This window comes from Melopsittacus undulatus, chromosome Z (genome assembly GCF_012275295.1).
Source record: "Melopsittacus undulatus isolate bMelUnd1 chromosome Z, bMelUnd1.mat.Z, whole genome shotgun sequence".
Classification (NCBI taxonomy): Eukaryota; Metazoa; Chordata; class Aves; order Psittaciformes; family Psittaculidae; genus Melopsittacus; species Melopsittacus undulatus.
In genome coordinates this window covers 68,423,932-68,442,552 of record NC_047557.1, presented here as the reverse complement: position 1 = coordinate 68,442,552, position 18,621 = coordinate 68,423,932, and the positions used below count along the sequence as shown (strand labels likewise).

The 18,621-nt window shown below is 38.9% G+C and overlaps 1 protein-coding gene across 1 annotated transcript in view; it reads left to right on the top strand.

The window, feature by feature from the left end:
* The window catches only part of FER (FER tyrosine kinase), a 153,454-nt gene that overhangs the window by 103,230 nt on the left and 31,603 nt on the right, over positions 1 to 18,621 (top strand). Inside the window, 1 exon segment of the mRNA XM_034072609.1 lies at positions 6,297 to 6,420. Coding sequence (XP_033928500.1) covers positions 6,297 to 6,420 — 124 coding nt within the window.

Here is an 18,621-nt window from a genome sequence, read left to right as displayed (position 1 = left end):
AAGTCCAGAGGAGGGCCACAAGGATGATCAGGTGACTGGAGCACCTCCCGTATGAAGACAGGCTGAGAAGGTTGGGGCTGATTATCCTGGAGAAGAGAAGCTGCGTGGAGACCTCATAGCAGCCTTCCAGTATCTGAAGGGGGCCTATAAGGATGCTGGTGAGGACTCTTCATTAGGGACTGTAGTGATAGGACAAGGGGTAATGGGTTAAAACTTAAACAGGGGAAGTTTAGATTGGATCTAAGGAAGAAATTCTTTACTGTAAGGGTGGTGAGGCACTGGAATGGGTTGTCCAAGGAAGTTGTGAATGCTCCATCCCTGGCAGTGTCCAAGTCTAGGTTGGATGAAGCCTTGGGTGACATGGTTTAGCGTGGTGTCCCTGCCCATAGCAGGGGGGCTGGAACCAGATGATCCTAAGGTCCTTTCCAACCCTAAATATTCTATGTTTCCATGAATTGTCATGTTGAATAAGGGAGAGCTAATGCCAGGAGTAGCTAAAGTGCATCCATGCTGTGGCTTATCTGAGCTTAACGTTAGCCTTGCAGCCAGTTTCATAGACATTCTTGAGATGTTGACCAATGGTGAAAAAATGGGAACTTTTAGTTTCATATTATGTGATTCAGCTGCTGTGTTTTCGACTTTGGTGGTGCTTTTTTCTCTTTCCTGCTTCTGGAGGATTGAAATCTCTATAGAGATTTTTTTTTTCTCTATTAGTTCTTGTCAGACATCACTTTAAACTTTTAATAAAAAGGTTTGCATGATCTGCCCCTGTGGTTGTATTATGCACTTTTGCCAGCGAATTTCAGATCTATATCCTAGCTTGCAGTCACATCCTGTATCTTTACTGCTGGTGAAAAAATCAAGGCAGCAGAAAGAAAAAAAGACCTAATTCTAGCCAAATTGAAATCAGAGATAAGGTGCAGATTTTTAATAGTGGTAGTGACTGGCTTTGTTTTCAGGTTTTTTGTTGTTTTGTTTTTTTTTCCTAGTCAGATGAATTATCTGGTTTAATACCTAGCTGTTGCTAAAGCCACCTTCTGTCTGCCCTTCACTTTCTCTTCTCATTTTCTCTTGTGCTCAGCTAAGCTTCCAGCTTCCGTTTTTCTTTGTCTCTACTTCACTGCGACCTGCCATGGTTCTACCTCTGCCACCTTCTTTCTTGTTGGGCATGTCATGCTATGAACCAGTCACCCTTCTGTGGATTCCTTCAGTGTGTATGTGTATGTGCAGCTTCACCCTCTCAAGCCTTCTGGGTGTATGCACACACATGCAGATATACAGACCCCATTTTTTCTTTATTCTTTCATTTCTTTGTGTTGTACATTCATATGGGTCCCTGCCTTCCGATTTGCTCTATGTTTTCCAACTGTGAAGATACTAAGAGAGGAAGCAGTTAAATTCCTTTGTCAGGTTGTAGGTGGTAGTGATTAAAAGCTCCTTCAGGCTCATAGCTCCTCTAGTTGATAAAACCAGAAGCCCTCTATACAATCTTCTTTTAATGTAACATTTGAGATTAGAGTTTGTTTTTTATATTTTAAAATATTTTAGGCTTTGATGATATTATATTCCGTATTGAGATTGCACAAAAATGTATCGTCAAGTAGATGAAACTGGAAAATCCGAAAACTGAATAAAAAAACCCAAAAGTAAAAAAACAGTAGAGTGTTTTCGTAGTTGCAAGAACTTCTATATGCATCTTATGTCTTAATTTTTATTTATTGGTATTCCTTCACATTATTGTTTTTGCTTTACCTGTAATAACTTTTAGGTAAAAATATCTATTATTTAATGTGTCTGCATTTAAAAAATATGCTCATATTCATATTTGTATAATTATTATTTGCAACATTATTTAAATTGCGTGATGCCATATAGAGATACAATATATAATATATGTCTACATATCTAAAAATCAGTAAGTGAGAGATTTTGCACCATAATTTCAAAGCTATTTTTTAATTATATTCAGTGTGGATATTGGCACTGTTGGCATTCAGAAGAATGACAGGACTGCGTAGAACAAGTAGATGGGTGCCATTTTGGGCACCAACTCAGGAGAACACTGACTTGTGTGCTCACGGCTGATCATAAATGCCATTAAAGTCAGGAATTATTTCATTGGTGTTTCTTGTATTTTGATTTATTCTCATAGATCACAGATAGTTTTTCTTCTCCTGCAAAACATCAGCTTACTTTTGTGTGCACCATTAATGGAACTGTTACATTGCCATAAAATACTGTTCAACATACAGCATAAAATTTACGTTATAAACTATGGCCAACAGTAGGAAATGCTGGTATGTGGTATTGTTATGCTTAAAAATTCTGCGTATAATGAGAAATAGCTCATATTCACAGTGAAATACATGAAGGGGTGTTTTCAGGAATACAGTTACTAGAGTCTGCTCTCACGGAGCTTCTGCTTAGATATACTGCCTCTTGTCATCTACTTAGTAAAATAATTTTATCGTATTAGGCAGACACTCTTGTACTGTTATTTATCCTCTTGTAAACCCAAAACAGGCAGTCAGTTTCTGTTTGGTGATAATACTGTAATGGTCTAATTATTTCTATAGTACTTAGAGTGGTTGGAGCAAACCTTATTTCCTGATAAGTGTTGAATTCCATTAACTGTAATAACGCATAACCATGTAGAATACAATAGAAATTTCATGTAGAAGAGAAAGTACTAGTATGTAGTAATCTAGTTTAGTTTCAGTTGTTTAATAGTCTAATTGGTCTGTTTATTTAATTTTTTTATCAATGGCTACTATATTGGAGAAGATGTTGTGACACTGTGTGCTGCAAATAGTGAATTAGGGCTTTCTATATTTAAACATGTTTTAAGAAGCACATAAAGACATTACATAGCCACAGTTCTACACTGAAGGGTTTATAGTGAAATCCTCTTATCAGTGAAGGTATTCGTGTGCATGCTTTTCTATGAAGATGAGTAAGTGGAAAATTGGCCACAATAGACAGTAAAAGCAAAAATCTACTAGTAAGAAAATTTCTGTTAGTTAAAGGACAGACTTAAGACTATGTTCATATCACAATGATGAAGATTTAATTTGAGGATCAGATTTGACCTAAAATGACGTATTTTATACAAGTGTATCACTTTGTTCTTTTGTCTGCAACAGAGGGTGCTTTCAAATCAATACTGAACAGATTATTTAAAAGACATTTTTGTCATCTCTGTGCCAGGATAGATAGAAGGAAACAAAACTGCTATTGAAAATGTTCTTTTGCTGACTTTTTTCGCTATTGAGACTGAGGCAGATTAGGATAAGTTTATTAAACTGTGTTTTGATGATAGGCATAAAAAACACTGTATGCAGCTCAAGGTATATTGTGCTGGTTCTGCTCAGAACTCTGAAAGTTCAATACAGTACAAACACTGAAAACTAGCAAGTCTAAATCACTTCCTGCACTGGGAAGTTACAGGTTTCTGCTCTTGCGAGTTTGGCTTATTCTAGTGTGAGGAACTGAGCAGCTTTTGATCCTGTTCAGAAACAAAGTGATCAAGGTTAGGACAATATTTTGATTGCCTGAGAATATTAGAAACAAATTTATAACATGTATTATTTCAAAATTTTTAATGCATATGGTTAACTTTTAATATCTTAAAAATCTTTAGTAGTTCCTAAGGGCTGGCCCAAAATGGACAATTCCTAGCATTGTGAGTAAAAAAGATCACTCAACTTTGCTTTCATCCTTGTACTTGAAAAATGTATTCTGGCAGTCTGGTAGTTAAATACCTAGATAATCCATAGTATTGGATTATGTGGTTTATACAAACCCTTTGTTATTCTTACAAATGGAAAAATAGACTATATATGCCTTAAAGAGACTGTTTTTGCTGTTAAGTACACTGCTTTTTAAAAATGGCTGGAAATCTGTCACTGAAGAAAGAATGTATCAGGTAAATTTATTCACCTGTTTAACTGGAATCAAAGTATGAAGGAAATTAGAGGTCATTAAAGAGCAGTGTACTACAGAGGTCAATACTGTGTCCAGACCTGTTCAGCATCTTCGTTAATGATCTGAATGATAGGCAGAGTGCACTGTCAGCAAGTCTGCAGATGACACTGAACTGGGAGGAGGGGCTGATACACCAGAGGGTTGTGCTGTCATCCAGAGGCACCTGGACAGGCTGGAGAAATGGGCTGACAGGAACCTCATGCAGTTCAACAAGGGGAAGAGTAAAGTCCTATAGTCAGGGATAGGAACAGCTCCAGGCAACAGAACATGCTGGCGGCTGCCCAGCTAGGAAGCATCTTGGCAGAAAGAGACCTGGAGGTCCTGGTGGACACTAAGGGTTGAACACAGACCAGCAATGTGTCCTTGTGGGAAAGGTGAATGTTATTCTGTGTTATGGGCTGCATTAGGAGAAGTGTTGCTAGCAGATCAAGGAAGATGATCTTTCCTCTTTTACTCAGCAGTGGTGTGGCCACATCTGGAATACCATGTCCAGTTCTGGGCTCCCCAGTACAAGACAGACATGGACACATTAGAGATAATGCAGCAAAGGGCCACCAAGATGATGAAGGGACTGGAGCAGCTTTTCTAAGAGAAAGGACTGAGCAAGCTGGGACTGTTCAGCCTGGAGAAGAGAAGGGTCAGGAGGTCTCATCAATGTATATAAATACCAGGGAGGGTGCAAAGAGGCTGGAGCCATGCTCTTTTCAGTCATGCCCCATAACAGGAAGAGAGAAGATAGGCACACACTGAAATACAGGAAGTGCCTCCTGAGCATCAGGCAGTACTTCCCTGTGATGGTGACTGAGCACTGACACAGAGAGGTTCTGACACCTCCATGCATGGAGATATTCAAAAGCCATCTGGGAATAGTCCTGGGCACCCAGCTCTAGTGGGCCCTGCCTGAGCAGACTGTTGAATCAGGTGACCTCCAGAGGATCACTGCCAGCCTCAACTATACTGTTCTGTGAAAACTGTGTTTTCTCACTTTCCTGTAATATCACTGTGTTAAAAAAAAAAAAAAAAAAGTCAAGCAAAATGGAAACTGGTTATCTATAGTTTAATAGGTGTTAATTTCCTGTGAATTTCATTAAGGAACAGCCTATAAAGCCTATCAAGATCATTTGTACTAAAAGATACCTAAATCCAGGCAAAAAGAATAAACAGAACAGTTGACAGTTAAGGTGCTAATCCATTTTACAATTACTCCAATTTAATATTAGGTAGGTATTGCAGTTACACTTCACAACAGCAGACATTTAATATTCTCTTACTTTTTGCAGTATGAAATATAAATAGGAATGGCCTTCTAAGAAAATCCCATACGAAGCTTTTAATAATGTCTTTTCACGTAGATAAGAAGGCAGCAAATAGAATTGTGTGAGAGTGCAGTATTTGCCAATGTGTATCACTATGGTCAATTCAGTGCAAAGTGAAGAGAAACAAAGACTGGAGCAATGGCTGGCTACATTCTAGTAAATAAATAATGTGTTGTTGAAAGTTCCAATACAATTTTTTGTCTTTGTCTGGAAGAGTGTATTTTGGAAAAAATACTTAATACAGTTAATATCAATCAGAAAATGGCAATGCAGTCCATAAAATGTCTCCATGTAATATATGCAGACATAAAATGTCTCTCTTGCTTATCTTTGTCCTAATTTAGTTTTCAGAAACTCTTTTTTGCAAACACAGATGTCTTTTTTGAAATCCTCCATACTGTCCCCTTTCCTCCTCAGACAAGAGGACAGTAGTTTTGTTCCTCCAAGGCAGAATACTGTGAAGTCACAGCAACCATTGTTTGCCTTCAGTTGGCAGTGTCAAATATGCAGTTAGCACTGCCTGAGAAGTAAAACAATTTGTTACCCCTCTTCAGGGTATGACCCCAAACACATCAGTGCAGAATTTGAGATACACCCATGCAAATGATCAACTAAAAATCACACTCATCTAAGTAGCAGGACCTAAACTCTTTATTTGGAATTTTTGTAAACCCTTGCAGCAACCATTCTGTCATTAGTTACATTTATCACAAATTAGGTTTTGTCAACAATTTTCGTATGTCTGGATTTAATGTACACTGGTAAAGATTTTGTGTATATTAGAAACATGCTGTGCAGTTTTCACTTTAAGCACTTAGTGTTTATGGGGAAGTTAGGGAAACTGCTTTTTGGAAGGTAAGTTCCTTGTTCTTAAGCTAACCTCAAACTGATGCGTTCAGAAAATCGCTGCATTTAGTTTGGTTTTGCACCCCTAAGAGAAGTAAATGCCAGTACACTATCTGTTGTGTCTCACTGTCCATCTCTCTGTTTTGCTAGGAGGTGATTTCCTGTCCTTTTTGAGAAAAAAGAAGGATGATCTAAAAACCAAACAGTTGGTGAAATTTTCATTGGATGCTGCTTCTGGTATGGCATATCTCGAATCTAAAAATTGTATACATAGGTAAGAAAGATTTTTTTTTCCATACTAATTTTCATAACTGAAAATGCTGTCTGTTTCAATGTATATGATGCATATTATCAACAAGGATGGTGCCTGCAATTGAAAAAAAAAAAAAAAAAGGACTATTTCTAATACGAATAATGATTGCTTGGCTAATTTAAGACAATTGTGTTCATTTGGGTAAAAATAAGTACTATATTATTAGATCTGTATCATTTGTTGCTATTAAGATGTTAATAATGATTTTTCACAATAATAGTTGCATTATAAGAAGTGTCATCCATACAGTGACAGTGAATCATGTCAGAAAGCAATCTCTGAGGCCTTCCTGTATGAAATTCACAGATATTTGCCTGGCCAAGAAAGAAGTTAAGTTACATTTGGAGTGTGTGTCAGAAAAATGCACTGGTTTCTCAGATAATAAAGGGAAAAAAAATAGAGTTCTGTATATTAAAATATTAATTACCTATGCTGCTTTCTCTAAGATATTGAAGATTATCAGGCATTGTGCTCTTGGGTACCATGTGTCTCTTCATACCATGCCTTTTTGGTTTTTCTTCTCCAGTTTGACTTTGCCATGGCACTGCTTGTACTTAGTTTGTGTCAAAAGAAATGTACTTAATTTCCACATATTTTTCTCTGAAAATGACAGTGCATACCTTGCTGCACTGATACGGCTGAAATATGAGACATAAGCATGATGATAATCCACTTGACAGAAAAATTTTGAAGAACAAGTTTTTGTTTGTTATGTTGTAACATAACTTTTGCTTTGAGTTATAAAACATTTGGAGGGGACCTGTGTACCACTTCCATAATCAATCTGTTTCATATTTCGCATCATTCTGATGAATGCTGTTATCGGAGACCTGAGTGGTATTCCCTTATGTTTTTATTAATAGTGAATTTTGCAATCAGAACCGTGCAGGTCAGGAAGTAGATTCATCTTTAAAAACATGCTTTCAGTGACCATGAGCCTAAAACCTATTTATAAAATGTGACAGTATTGTCATAGGTGTCATTTATGTATTTTTTGTGCTTTTTTTTTTTTTTTGTTTTGAACTTGATTGAAGGAAGCTTAAATGGAACAGTAATCTTACTCTGTTTGCAAAATTTGGAAAAATATTTGGAAATACAAGTTAATTTGAAAACTTATGCAAGATCATGATATAAAAGAAGCATTGAAAAGAATAAAAAAATACCCTAAAACATGCAATATAAAACTGTGGAATATTACTTTTGGGAAATCCCAGAAAAGCATTGTAAGCACCATGACAAAAAATAGGATTAAGGTCCCAGCATTGTGTCATAGGAGAATGGGTTTCAGAGCCTGGCTCTATTTGCCAAGAAAATAACAGCATAAAAAGTCAGAGCAAGTCACAGCGTTAGTGACTTACACTAGCCACATCAATGCTCCAGTGCCTAATAATTTCTGTAACTGTCAGATCAGTGTTAAATCAGAAGTGCCTGTTTAAAACTCCTGTGTTCTTAGAAGTTAAAACTAGAGGGAAAAATAATTGCCAAACAGCTAAAATTTATTAGAAATGTATTGTTTAATGTCTTAGTTAGTGATAGTAATTACTGAGGAAGAGTAGAGTATTTATTTGTTACAGGGTAGAGCGATGTCTGCAAAATATAAATAATTTTACAAAAGGAATATTTTTGAGAAATATTTTCCCTTCTTCTCCTCCCCCCTTTTTTATTTAATTCTGGGAAGAAGGTATCTCTGCATGTCTGTGTGGATTAGTACTGTTCTAATGGCTGTAGGTCACAATGTGGCTTCAATGTAGCTCTGAAAGATGCACTTGGTTTTAGCAGTGAATAGGACCAGCTATTCTTAAGATATGTTTAAAAAGCTAATAGTGATTCAGAAAATATATTTCAGAGAGAAGATGTATGTAGCAGTGTCTTACTGTATGAAGATTTAATTGTGTCACTGCTTTCAGTTAGAAAGCTAAATACAAATGTCATACAGATCTCAAGTCAGGAAACAGAGCTATAGTCTGATCTGTTTCATCAGTGCCAGAGACCTGCCAATGCACACAGCCTGAGTGTAGTACAAGTAGGGAAAGAGGTTTTTTCACTGTGTTTATCTTTTAACTTTCAGAATCCTCACAAAGTTTGTTTATTCTTATCACAGATTGTCATATGAGGTTATCAGAGAGAGCTACCACTTTCCTTAATGGGAGAAACAAAATTTTTAGTAGACCTATCCTGAAGAAAGATAGAATTTTGAAGTGCAGCCAATCAAGCAAAGAGTGACTTCAGGAGAATGGCTTACTTTTATGAAAATTACAGGTTAATAAATCAAAATATGTATTTCCAATATTATTTTATGAGTCTTACTTTATGGGATATTCAGGATTATTTCCAGTTTTATGTGGTTGGCCATAATATATGTTTATTATATTTATGAGCTAATTCTTCTGAATTTGATAGGTAAATATGAAAATTTCTGAATCAGGACAACAACCTAAAATTTCTGCAAAAATAAGTGACTTTAGCAGAAATTTCTGAGGGACTTCTGATCAAGAGGTTTTTTTTAATTGCGAATACAGGTTAATTGGCAAATGCTTACCAAAAAAACAGTTGCTCTGGAATTTTTAAAGTGAATTTTACCAAAGGCTGAACTGCACTTCAGTGGGATTAGCATGCACAACATTTTTCTAGGTCTGTTCCCTGTTTGAGGTGTCTTAGCATTTATCCAGGATTTTTTGGCTTCTGGAGAAGGGGTGGCTGGAGATGCATTTGCTGGAATTGCTCTCTGCCACAGAAGCGCCAAGCATCTGTTGCTTGCTGGGTATTTTGAACCTGTTGCACAGTGGTGGGAACAGCATTCTTGTTGCTGTGCTGCAGATACACGTGACAAGGGAATGACAGCCTAGCAGGGAAAAATCAAACTGTTTCATGCTGTATAAGCAAGCTCCAGGGATTCAGAACTCAGAGCTCCACTGGAGATTTCAGCCCCTTCTTACCCAGGCACTGAAGTGCTGTGTGACTGCATGATCTATACAAGGAATTTGGGAGGCCTTGTTTCCTCCTTTTTAGGTCAGGTAAGACAAATTAATAATGGGTACATTTAATGTTGAGAGCAGGTAGATTAGAATGGAAAAAAACAGTTTGTAATATGAAGAAGATGTAAGATTATGTTAAAATAATAATTTTTTAAAAGAAAAATAAGCTTGTTTTTTTTTGTCAGAAAATTCATCAACTGAAAGTGGTTCTCAGGTAAAGATAGACTAAGCAATGGAATGTTTTTTATTTTGTTTAAAGTTGATAGGCTTTGGTTACTGTGATTAATGTTAAGAAGGATTAGTAATATGTAATTAGAAATAGTTTCTATTATGTAGGTTGCAGCAAAACAGAATTGTTTTGCTTCATGCTGTTGCTTTTCTGTAGTATTCTATTTCTTCTTTTGCAGATTGTTTTCAGAATCCTCATATGGTTTTTAGTAGTTTAGGTGGCTGTAATTTAGTACTAGGTGCATTTGACTTGTTGTTAATGTGAAACTAAAGGCTGCTCATCAGTCTAAGAAAGTTATTTTTAATGCCACTTTTTAGTTGTAGCTGGTATACTAGTATATACTGAGTGTATACTATACTAAGTATACTAGCTATACTTAGCCTTTATATTTTAAAATTCTAGCTAAATCTTACCTATATACCTATATAGCATCCTACAGTGTACCTAGAGTATACTATGTATATACTAAGTATACTAGCTATACTTAGCCTTTATGTTCTAAAATTCTACCTAAATCTATACTAGCTTTCTGAAATTGCTATTTGAGTAATATATTAACTTAGCCTTTCAGTGCTGAAGCCAGTGCAATATCTAATCTGCTCTCTCTTTTCTGTTTTCCTGTGTGCTACGGTGTTTCAGTGGTTAGAAATCTAAAGTGAAAATTTGTCAGAGTTAGAATGCTTAATGCATGTGAGTGATTATTTGATCCACATCTTCATCTCCTCAAGCATCAAGATATCACTTGCTCTTTGCTCTCTCTTTGTTCTGTTTAAAGAGCAGAAATGAGTGGACTTAAATGAAAAAAAAAGAAAAAAGCTGCATGAAAAGATGTTATTAAAAGTAATAAAAAGAGTGGTTGAATATATACAGAAGAATGTAATCATTTCATCTCCATTTAATTAACATGAGGTTGAAGAATTGTTTCTCACTTCATTTTTGCCATATGGCATTGTTTAAATAGTTCCATTTTTTCTGTTAATTAGAAAAAGAAGATAAAGGTGCAGATGTGATAATTTCAGTTGGTTCAATAAGCATTTATGGGTATATTTTCCAGTATTTTATTTGCATATGATGAATGCATTTGTTCGTAATTTGTGTTTAGTTTCCAAACCCAGTCTGTAGGAGTAGAGGAGAAAAGCCGCAGCTACCTGATTCAGAGAATTTGAACATACCTATTGTTTGTTTTATTTTCACCTCTCATTACCGCCATCATTTTGTAAAGAAAATAATTCAGGTTATGGTAGAAGTCAGTTGGAAAAATGTTTTAATATTGAGAGAACCAATTTTGAGTCGGATTTATTCTGCTTTTCTCATTTGATAGTTAGTACAACCTTTCAAAATCAAAAATACAGTTATTTCCTAAAAATATCTCTGTGTGGAAAATTGTGTTGTAGCTTTGTCTACAGGTAATGCATATATAAAATTAACAAACTGTCAGAATTTTTTTTCTGTGCTCCTTGACAGTGATCTGCACATAGTTTCTGCTTTACTAGAGAAGTAGATTGATTTTTTAGCTTTTTTAAGAGCTTTTACAAATACATTAAGAACCAGGGCTTTGGGTTTGTTGTTTTTTGTGTTAATAATTTAATGTGAGCTTCACAATGTTCAACAAGGCCAAGTGCAAGGTCCTGCACCTGTGTCAGATCAATACCCAGTGTCAAGACAGACCAGGGGATTATTGGGTTGAGAGTAGCCCTGTGGAGAAGAACTTGGGGATCCTGCTGTATGAAAGATTGGACATGACCCAGCAGTATGTACTTGCAGCCCAGAAAGTCAGCTGTACAGCATACTGAACCAAGATCCTTGAAGTTGACAGCCTGTCTCTCTGCTCCAAGGTGCACAAAGGTTAAGGTAGATGGTCTGCAGAAGATCCCTTTTTTCCTCAGTGGCTATCTAAACTCCATTCTGGACCATATTTATCAACACAAATGCATCAATGCTTTCAAATGCTCCAGGAAATTATTTTTTCATACAGGAATATATTACAGTATTGTATCCCAGGTTTCTCCTTTCAAAAACAGATTTTCAAGGGTTTTCAAGGGATTTTTTTCTGCAATTTACAGTCATCTCCACTGTCATATTGGTAAATGCAGATTGATTCTAGAGAAGTGCATTTACAGTTCAAGTTGAATCACTTCTGAATTGGTACTTCTGGTTGTCTGAAATCTTATTTGAGCAACATATTTGGAGCAGGGGGAGATCAGCGTCCAGGAGCCTCACCTCAGAGCGACAAGAGCCACTGAGGAGGGAGCCTCAAGTCCTCGACAAGACTTGCCCAGGAGCTGGCAGCTCAGCTCCCACGAGGAGGTGACTCACCGGGGGTGGAAACAGGAGGAGTGGCACAAGCTGTGAGCCGGGGAGCGTTGCCACCATAGTGGGCAAACAGAGAGGGTCGAGGCAGTTTGCACGGCAGTTCGTGCGGGCAGGCGAGCGGGATGGTGAGCACTCGCCGTATGACAAGGGCCCGGTCTGGGAACTCTGCCTTGGCTGCCCCGGTGGTGGCCAGCGTAGGCACCCAGACAGAACCGATAAGAGGGGACGCTGCGGTACAGAGATCGAAGTGTGGAGAGTGCCTGCACTGGTCTTCTGAGGGAAAGGTGCAAAATGGACAGGGCTGCGCTTGCTGCTCCCTGATGGAGGTCCTCCTGCAGCCCAGGCTGAGCTACGGGATGATGTCAGTAAGGTCCAAGATGTCAGGGGAGGTGAGAGGAAGCAGGACTGCCTGCTCCAGGCCCAAACAGTGCAGGGGCCTCAAGGTTCTCCTCTAACTCATGGAGGAAAGAAAGAGGCTGTTGATCAGGGAAGCTGGGAATTAGTAACAAAAAAAAAAAAAAACAACAAAAGGAGAAAGAAGGCAATTAAAAGCCAGGGGCGTCCTCCTAAATCTGCTGTACCCACCCAGAACCGCTTTGCTGTCCTGCAGGGGGCTGATGAGGAAATGCACCAGAAACAGCTGGCTGGGGCACTGGTACAGAAGATCTCTACTGGTGCCGCCAGGAAAAAGCGGCGGGTTGTAGTAGTAGGGGACTCTGCCTTGAAAGGGACAGAAGCGCTCATCTGTTGGCCTGACCTGGTCACAAGGGAGGTGTGTTGCCTACCTGGGGCACGGATCAGGGATGTTGCGGAGAGGCTGCCTGCTCTAGTAAGTCCCACGGACTATTACTCATTTCTAGTGATACATGTGGGTGCTAGAGATATAGATAGTAGTAGCCTGAGGAGTACAAAGAAGGACTACAGAGCCCTGGGAGAAGTGGTCAGGGGTTCTGGAGCTCAGATAGTCTTTTCGACAATTCTCCAGGACACAGGGGAGGACCTTCCAAAGGCAAGGAGGATTGGACAGGTTAATAAATGGTTAAAAGGGTGGTGTCATAGTCAAGGGTTTGGGTGTCTTGTACATGGGGCCCACATTTGTAGGCCAGGTCTATTGGGGGCTGGTGGAGCTGCTCTGATAAAGAAAGGGAAGAGTGGTTTTGGTAGGAGGCTTGCCAGACTTGTCAAGGATGCTTTAAACTAGATGTGTTGGGGGAGGGGAGCATCATTCCATCCCAACACACCCAGGCAGTTGCTAGCACCTATAATAAATACTCTGAGCAATGTAGTGATATTTTAGCCACTCCAGCCAATGAGTCGGCTTCATTTGGAGCTTGGATCAGATGCCTCTATACAAATGCCCATAGCATGGGGACAAACAAGAGGAACTAGAGATGTGGGCACATCTACGGGGCTGTGATATAATAGGCATCACAGAAACATAGTTGGGTGGCTCCTTTGACAGGAGTGTTGGAATGGAAGGTTGCAGGCTTTTTAGAAAAGACAGGCCCGGTAGGAGGGGAGGGGGAGTTGCCCTGTATGTTAGGGATAGGCTGGACAGTATGGAACTCTTTCTGGAGACAGGAGGTCAGTTAACGGAAAGTTTGTGGGTCAGGGTTAAGGGGAAATCAGTGATGGGACACGTTACTGTGGGGATATGTTACAGACCGCCTGATCAAGAGGAACCTGTGGATGAAGAACTCTACAGACAAATAGGAAAAGCCTCACCCTCACAGGCCCTTGTTCTAATGGGGGACTTCAACCACCCTGACATCTGTTGGTGCAATGGTACGGCCCGGCACAAGCAATCCAGGAGGTTTCTCGATTGTGTGGAAGACAACTTCCTTCTGCAAGCAATAGAGGAGCTGACAAGGAGAGGTGCCCTGCTTGACCTCATGCTCACCAGCAGGGAAGGGCTCGTTGGAAATGTGACCCTCCAGGGAAGTCTTGGATGCAGTGATCACGAGATGGTCAAATTCGAGGTCCACAAGACAGTGAGAACAGCGTGCAGTAAGCTCACTGCTCTGGACTTCAGGAGAAGACTTTGGCCTCTTCAGGAACCTGCTTAGCAAGGTTCCATGTGATGTAGCCCTAGATGGCAGGGGGACCCAAGACTCTTGGTTAATATTCAAGTTTCACCTGCTACAAGCTCAGGAGTGTTGCATCCTGAGCAGAAGGAAGTGCAGCAGGAGGGCCAGGAGACCCCCTTGGGTGGATAAGGAGCTGCTGAGAAAAAATCACAGGAAAGAAGAGGCTTATAGAAGGTGGAAACAAGGACAGGTGGCCTGGGATGAATACAGGGATGTTGTCCGGGAAGTTAGGGACCAAGTTAGGAAAGCTAAGGCTCAATTGGAGCTAAACTTGGCAAGGGATGTTAAAGATAACAGGAAGGCATTTTATAGGTATGTAGCGGCTAAAAAACAGACTAGGGACAATGTAGGCCCCCTCCGGAAGCTTTCCGGAGAGCTGGCTACACAGGACTTGGAGAAGATTGAGGTTCTGAATGGCTTCTTTGTCTCGGTCTTCACTGGCAAAGGTTCTGACCGCACCACCTGTGTCTTGGAAGGCGGATGCAGGGACTGTGAAAACCTATACGTTGGGCCCACTGTAGGAGAGGATCTGGTTCGAGACCATCTTAAGAACCTGAATGTACACAAGTCCATGGGCTGTGACGAAATCCATCTGTGGGTCCTGAAGGAGCTGGCAAATGAAGTTGCAAAGCCACTGGCCGTCATATTTGAAAAATCGTGGCAATCAGGTGAAGTTCCTGACGACTGGAAAAAGGGAAATATAACCCCCATTTTCAAGAAGGGGAAAATGGATGATGCGGGTAATTACAGACCAGTCAGTCTCGCCTCTGTGCCTGGCAAAATCTGGGAGCAGATTCTCCTGGAAGGCATGCTTAGGCACATGAAAAAGAGAAAGGTGCTTGGTGACAGCCAGCATGGCTTCACTAGGGAAAATCCTGCCTGACCAATTTGGTGGCCTTCTATGACAGGGCTACAAAAGTGATGGACAGGGGTGGAGCAGTTGATGTCATCTACCTGGACTTGTGCAAAGGAGAGAAGGGTGTGTGGAGACCTCATAGCAGCCTTCCAGTATCTGAAGGGGGCCTGCAGGAATGCTGGTGAGGGATTATTCCTTAGGGACTGTAGTGACAGGAGAAGGGATAACGGGTTGAAACTTGAACAGCAGAGGTTTAGACTGGATCTAGGGATCTTTAGATCCTTAGACTGGATCTTTAGACTGGATCTTACTGTGAGAGTGGTGGGATACTGGAATGGGTTGCCCAGGGAGGTAATGAATGCTCCATCCCTGGCAGTGTTCAATACCAGGTTGGGTGAAGCCTTGGGTGATATAGTTTAGTGTGAGGGGTCCCTGCCCATGGCAGGGGTTTTGAAACTAGATGATCTTACGGTCCTTTCCAACCCTAACTATTCTATGATTCTATGAACATGATTATTTTTCTTTTTCAATGAGTTTGTATGATTCTGATCTGACAGTATTATGGAAAAAAAAACTAGGGAAAACCTAAATATCCAAACCCAGTAAATTATTACTACCACTACATTAAATACTATTGATATTGTATACTTTAAACTCATTATAATCAATTAAAGATATTATTGAATTCTAAGCATGCTGTTATGTAAGTCATTATGAATTATGATGAAGAAGTGCTTCTCAATAAAAAGTGAGCTGCCTTTTAATCTGTTACCTGTTTCCCTAAGCTACTGAATTCTGGAATGGATGAATAATGAATAACAAAAGATTTTAAAACTGTGTATTTGTTGCAGAGATTGATACCGCTTCACCTTGTGTGCCTCAGCTGAAATTCCCCAGGACCTCTTTTATAAGCAGATTTAGCTTTGCCACAGATGAAGACTTCTAATTAGAGTAGCAGATGCATGGATTTGGATGGTCAGAATATGATATAAGAGATGTCTGAATACATTTTTGTTTACTGTAAATCTCAACATATCATGCCATTTCAGTAAGACCGTGCTATCTTTCATATATTTCTGAATTACGCTTGGTGCAGACCTGTTACCAGAGGGGTCAATGGTCACAATATATGGGAAATATATTTCTGAATTGGAGATTTTTGGTGTTTTAGCATACATATGGTTATGTTAACTTAATGATCAACACATTAATGATGGAACTGGAAATTCTAGTGTCTTTTCTTTTTTAAGAATAGCACATTACTTTATTGAACTGCTATTAGGCCACATTTTTTTGCCATTGGGAATTTGCATCACCAGTTATCTCTACCATTTGTTACTCTTCTTTTTAGATATTAAATTATAAGGCGTCTATTCATACAAGAGCCAACAAAGTTGTAGTTTAACTGTGATCATTTGGAGGCTAATATTAACAATTAATAGTTCCCAGAGGCAAATTTAGTATAGGATGTTTCTCAGTTTGGAATGGCAAGCTGTAGTTAACTTCATATGAAATAAATTGAGGGAAATTAAGTTCTTCCTGCCATGAATGAATTTTCTTTTGATAAGGCAGTTATAACATTTAATCTTATTTAATTGAAATTTCCTGATATCAAGCTAATAAACAGTCTGTGTATCAGCTGAATGGCAGCAGGGGTAATTTAGCATGATCAGCCAAACACGGTCCTTTGTATTAATGCTTTGAAGTGACAGCTAAAGGTTTCAACAAGGTTGATATTTTAATTTTACTGTAAACTTTCCTCAGTGCTACCTGTTCAGCTTGTGCTTGAATATCATCCTTTATGTGTTCCCTGTAAAATGAGGAAAATACTGAATTTTTTCAGACCTCTGATATTTCAGTATGTCACTTAGGATGATGATAAAATGTCTCATAAACTAAAGATAGGAATAAATTATTTAGCATATTATTGTAGAATTTTTTTGTAGACCTTGCTATTATAAAAAAATGCAATATCCATATTGACCTAAACTATTGCAATAAAAATATGTGTGATGTTATAAAAGATTTCCTTAGATTTCAGGGTTTCCATGGCCACTGGAGTTTCTTGGCCTCTCTGCTCTGTCTTTTCGTTAAAGAAAGCATTGTATGCCATGTGAAAACTGATAATGACAGTCACTGGATTTATACTGGATGTAAGATATTACATCCTGCTCAACTGGGAACATCTGCCTCATTCTGAACTGGACTGCATTGAAACGAATGACCTTCCAGAGTTAGTATCTGTAGCTGAATACATCCATTTTTTACACTATTAAAAACCATTCTTGATCTCTTGAAAATTCATGATGCTAACTAAGGGTTTGTTGACTGGGGAGGGGAGGGGAAAAAGAGGTGAGGAGGGGGGTAGAAGATCATAGCTTGGCTTTTCCATTCAGTGCATTCATGGACACACTGACAGACCAGAATTTCCCTAATGTAACATGAGGAGATTAATGAAAAGTCATCATATTGAATTAGTAGTGTAATATTATCATGGTATCCAAGTTCATTCATAAATTAAATATTTAGCAGTAACTGATTTTAAAGAGTTATACCCATATAATCATATCCTTATTCCAATGAACTGGTCAGCTTTCCTTGTTCAAGGACCTTGATGCCTGAATGATAACATGACTGAAAATCAGTGGGATATAATCTCTACAGTCAGAATGTTGGGGGCGGGGTAGGGGGGAGGGAGCTATGGGAGCAGTTTACAGATGGGAGGTGATGAAACTCTCCAGGCATTTGCCCAGGCATTTGTGGGAAGGAGTGCTACTGAGCATGGAGCTAGGTTCCTGGGGACGCAGGATGGGAAGGTGATTTGATATCATGAAGAAAGAACACAAGAAATCCTTGCCAAGGAGTAGCATTGTTTACATTGTATACAAATATAAAAGGAAAGGAAAAGTGCCAGTTTTAGGTTAATATTTTGCGAAAAAATGAGCCTAAACCCACATTTAATATTTCTTTACTTTTGATGGTGCAGGGCTTCTCATTCTGAGATTTTCATTGTCTTTACCTTCCAAGTTTTTATAGCATAATTGGCTGAGAATGAGGAAAAAAAAATGCAAAAGGAAAATTTATTAGGAAGGAAATATTACTTGTCCTTGTTACAGCATAGGTAAAGCACAACTGTCTTCGTAGCTACCTGGTATTCGTGCTCTGATGTGTTTGAGTGAGTAACAGTGAATCCAGACCTCGACATCTCAGATAATGGTCTTGTCTTTATGGCATGCTGAACTCACATTTGGGTCTCAAGGCTCATCAGAGGGTCCAAAAGGATAATACAAAGTGCGTCTTCAGAATACTCTGAGATTCTGTAGTAAATAGTTTATATAATGCATCAGTTACATGATCTGTTCTTTTAGAAGTGTATCTGTTTTATGCTTGTGAGACAGCTGTTCTTACTGTGTGTAACAGCAAAACAAAGTTGCATTAGAAAAATTAGTGGGTTCATACTGTGGGGAGAAATTTAAGTGTCAAAAGCTGATTATGGAAAGAATATTTATTGTAAGAAATCAGAAGAAATTCTTTGGTGATAAACAATTCATAAGAAATTTCAAAGAAGGTTTAGGTCTTTTTTGTTCCAGAAGGTGCATATTCTGAAATATATCTTATTTTTTTTGCCTTTGTAGAGTTGAGTCAGTGTATATCTGTGATATCCCTGGTACCGAAAAATCCCTCTTGAAAAATGAGTAAGCT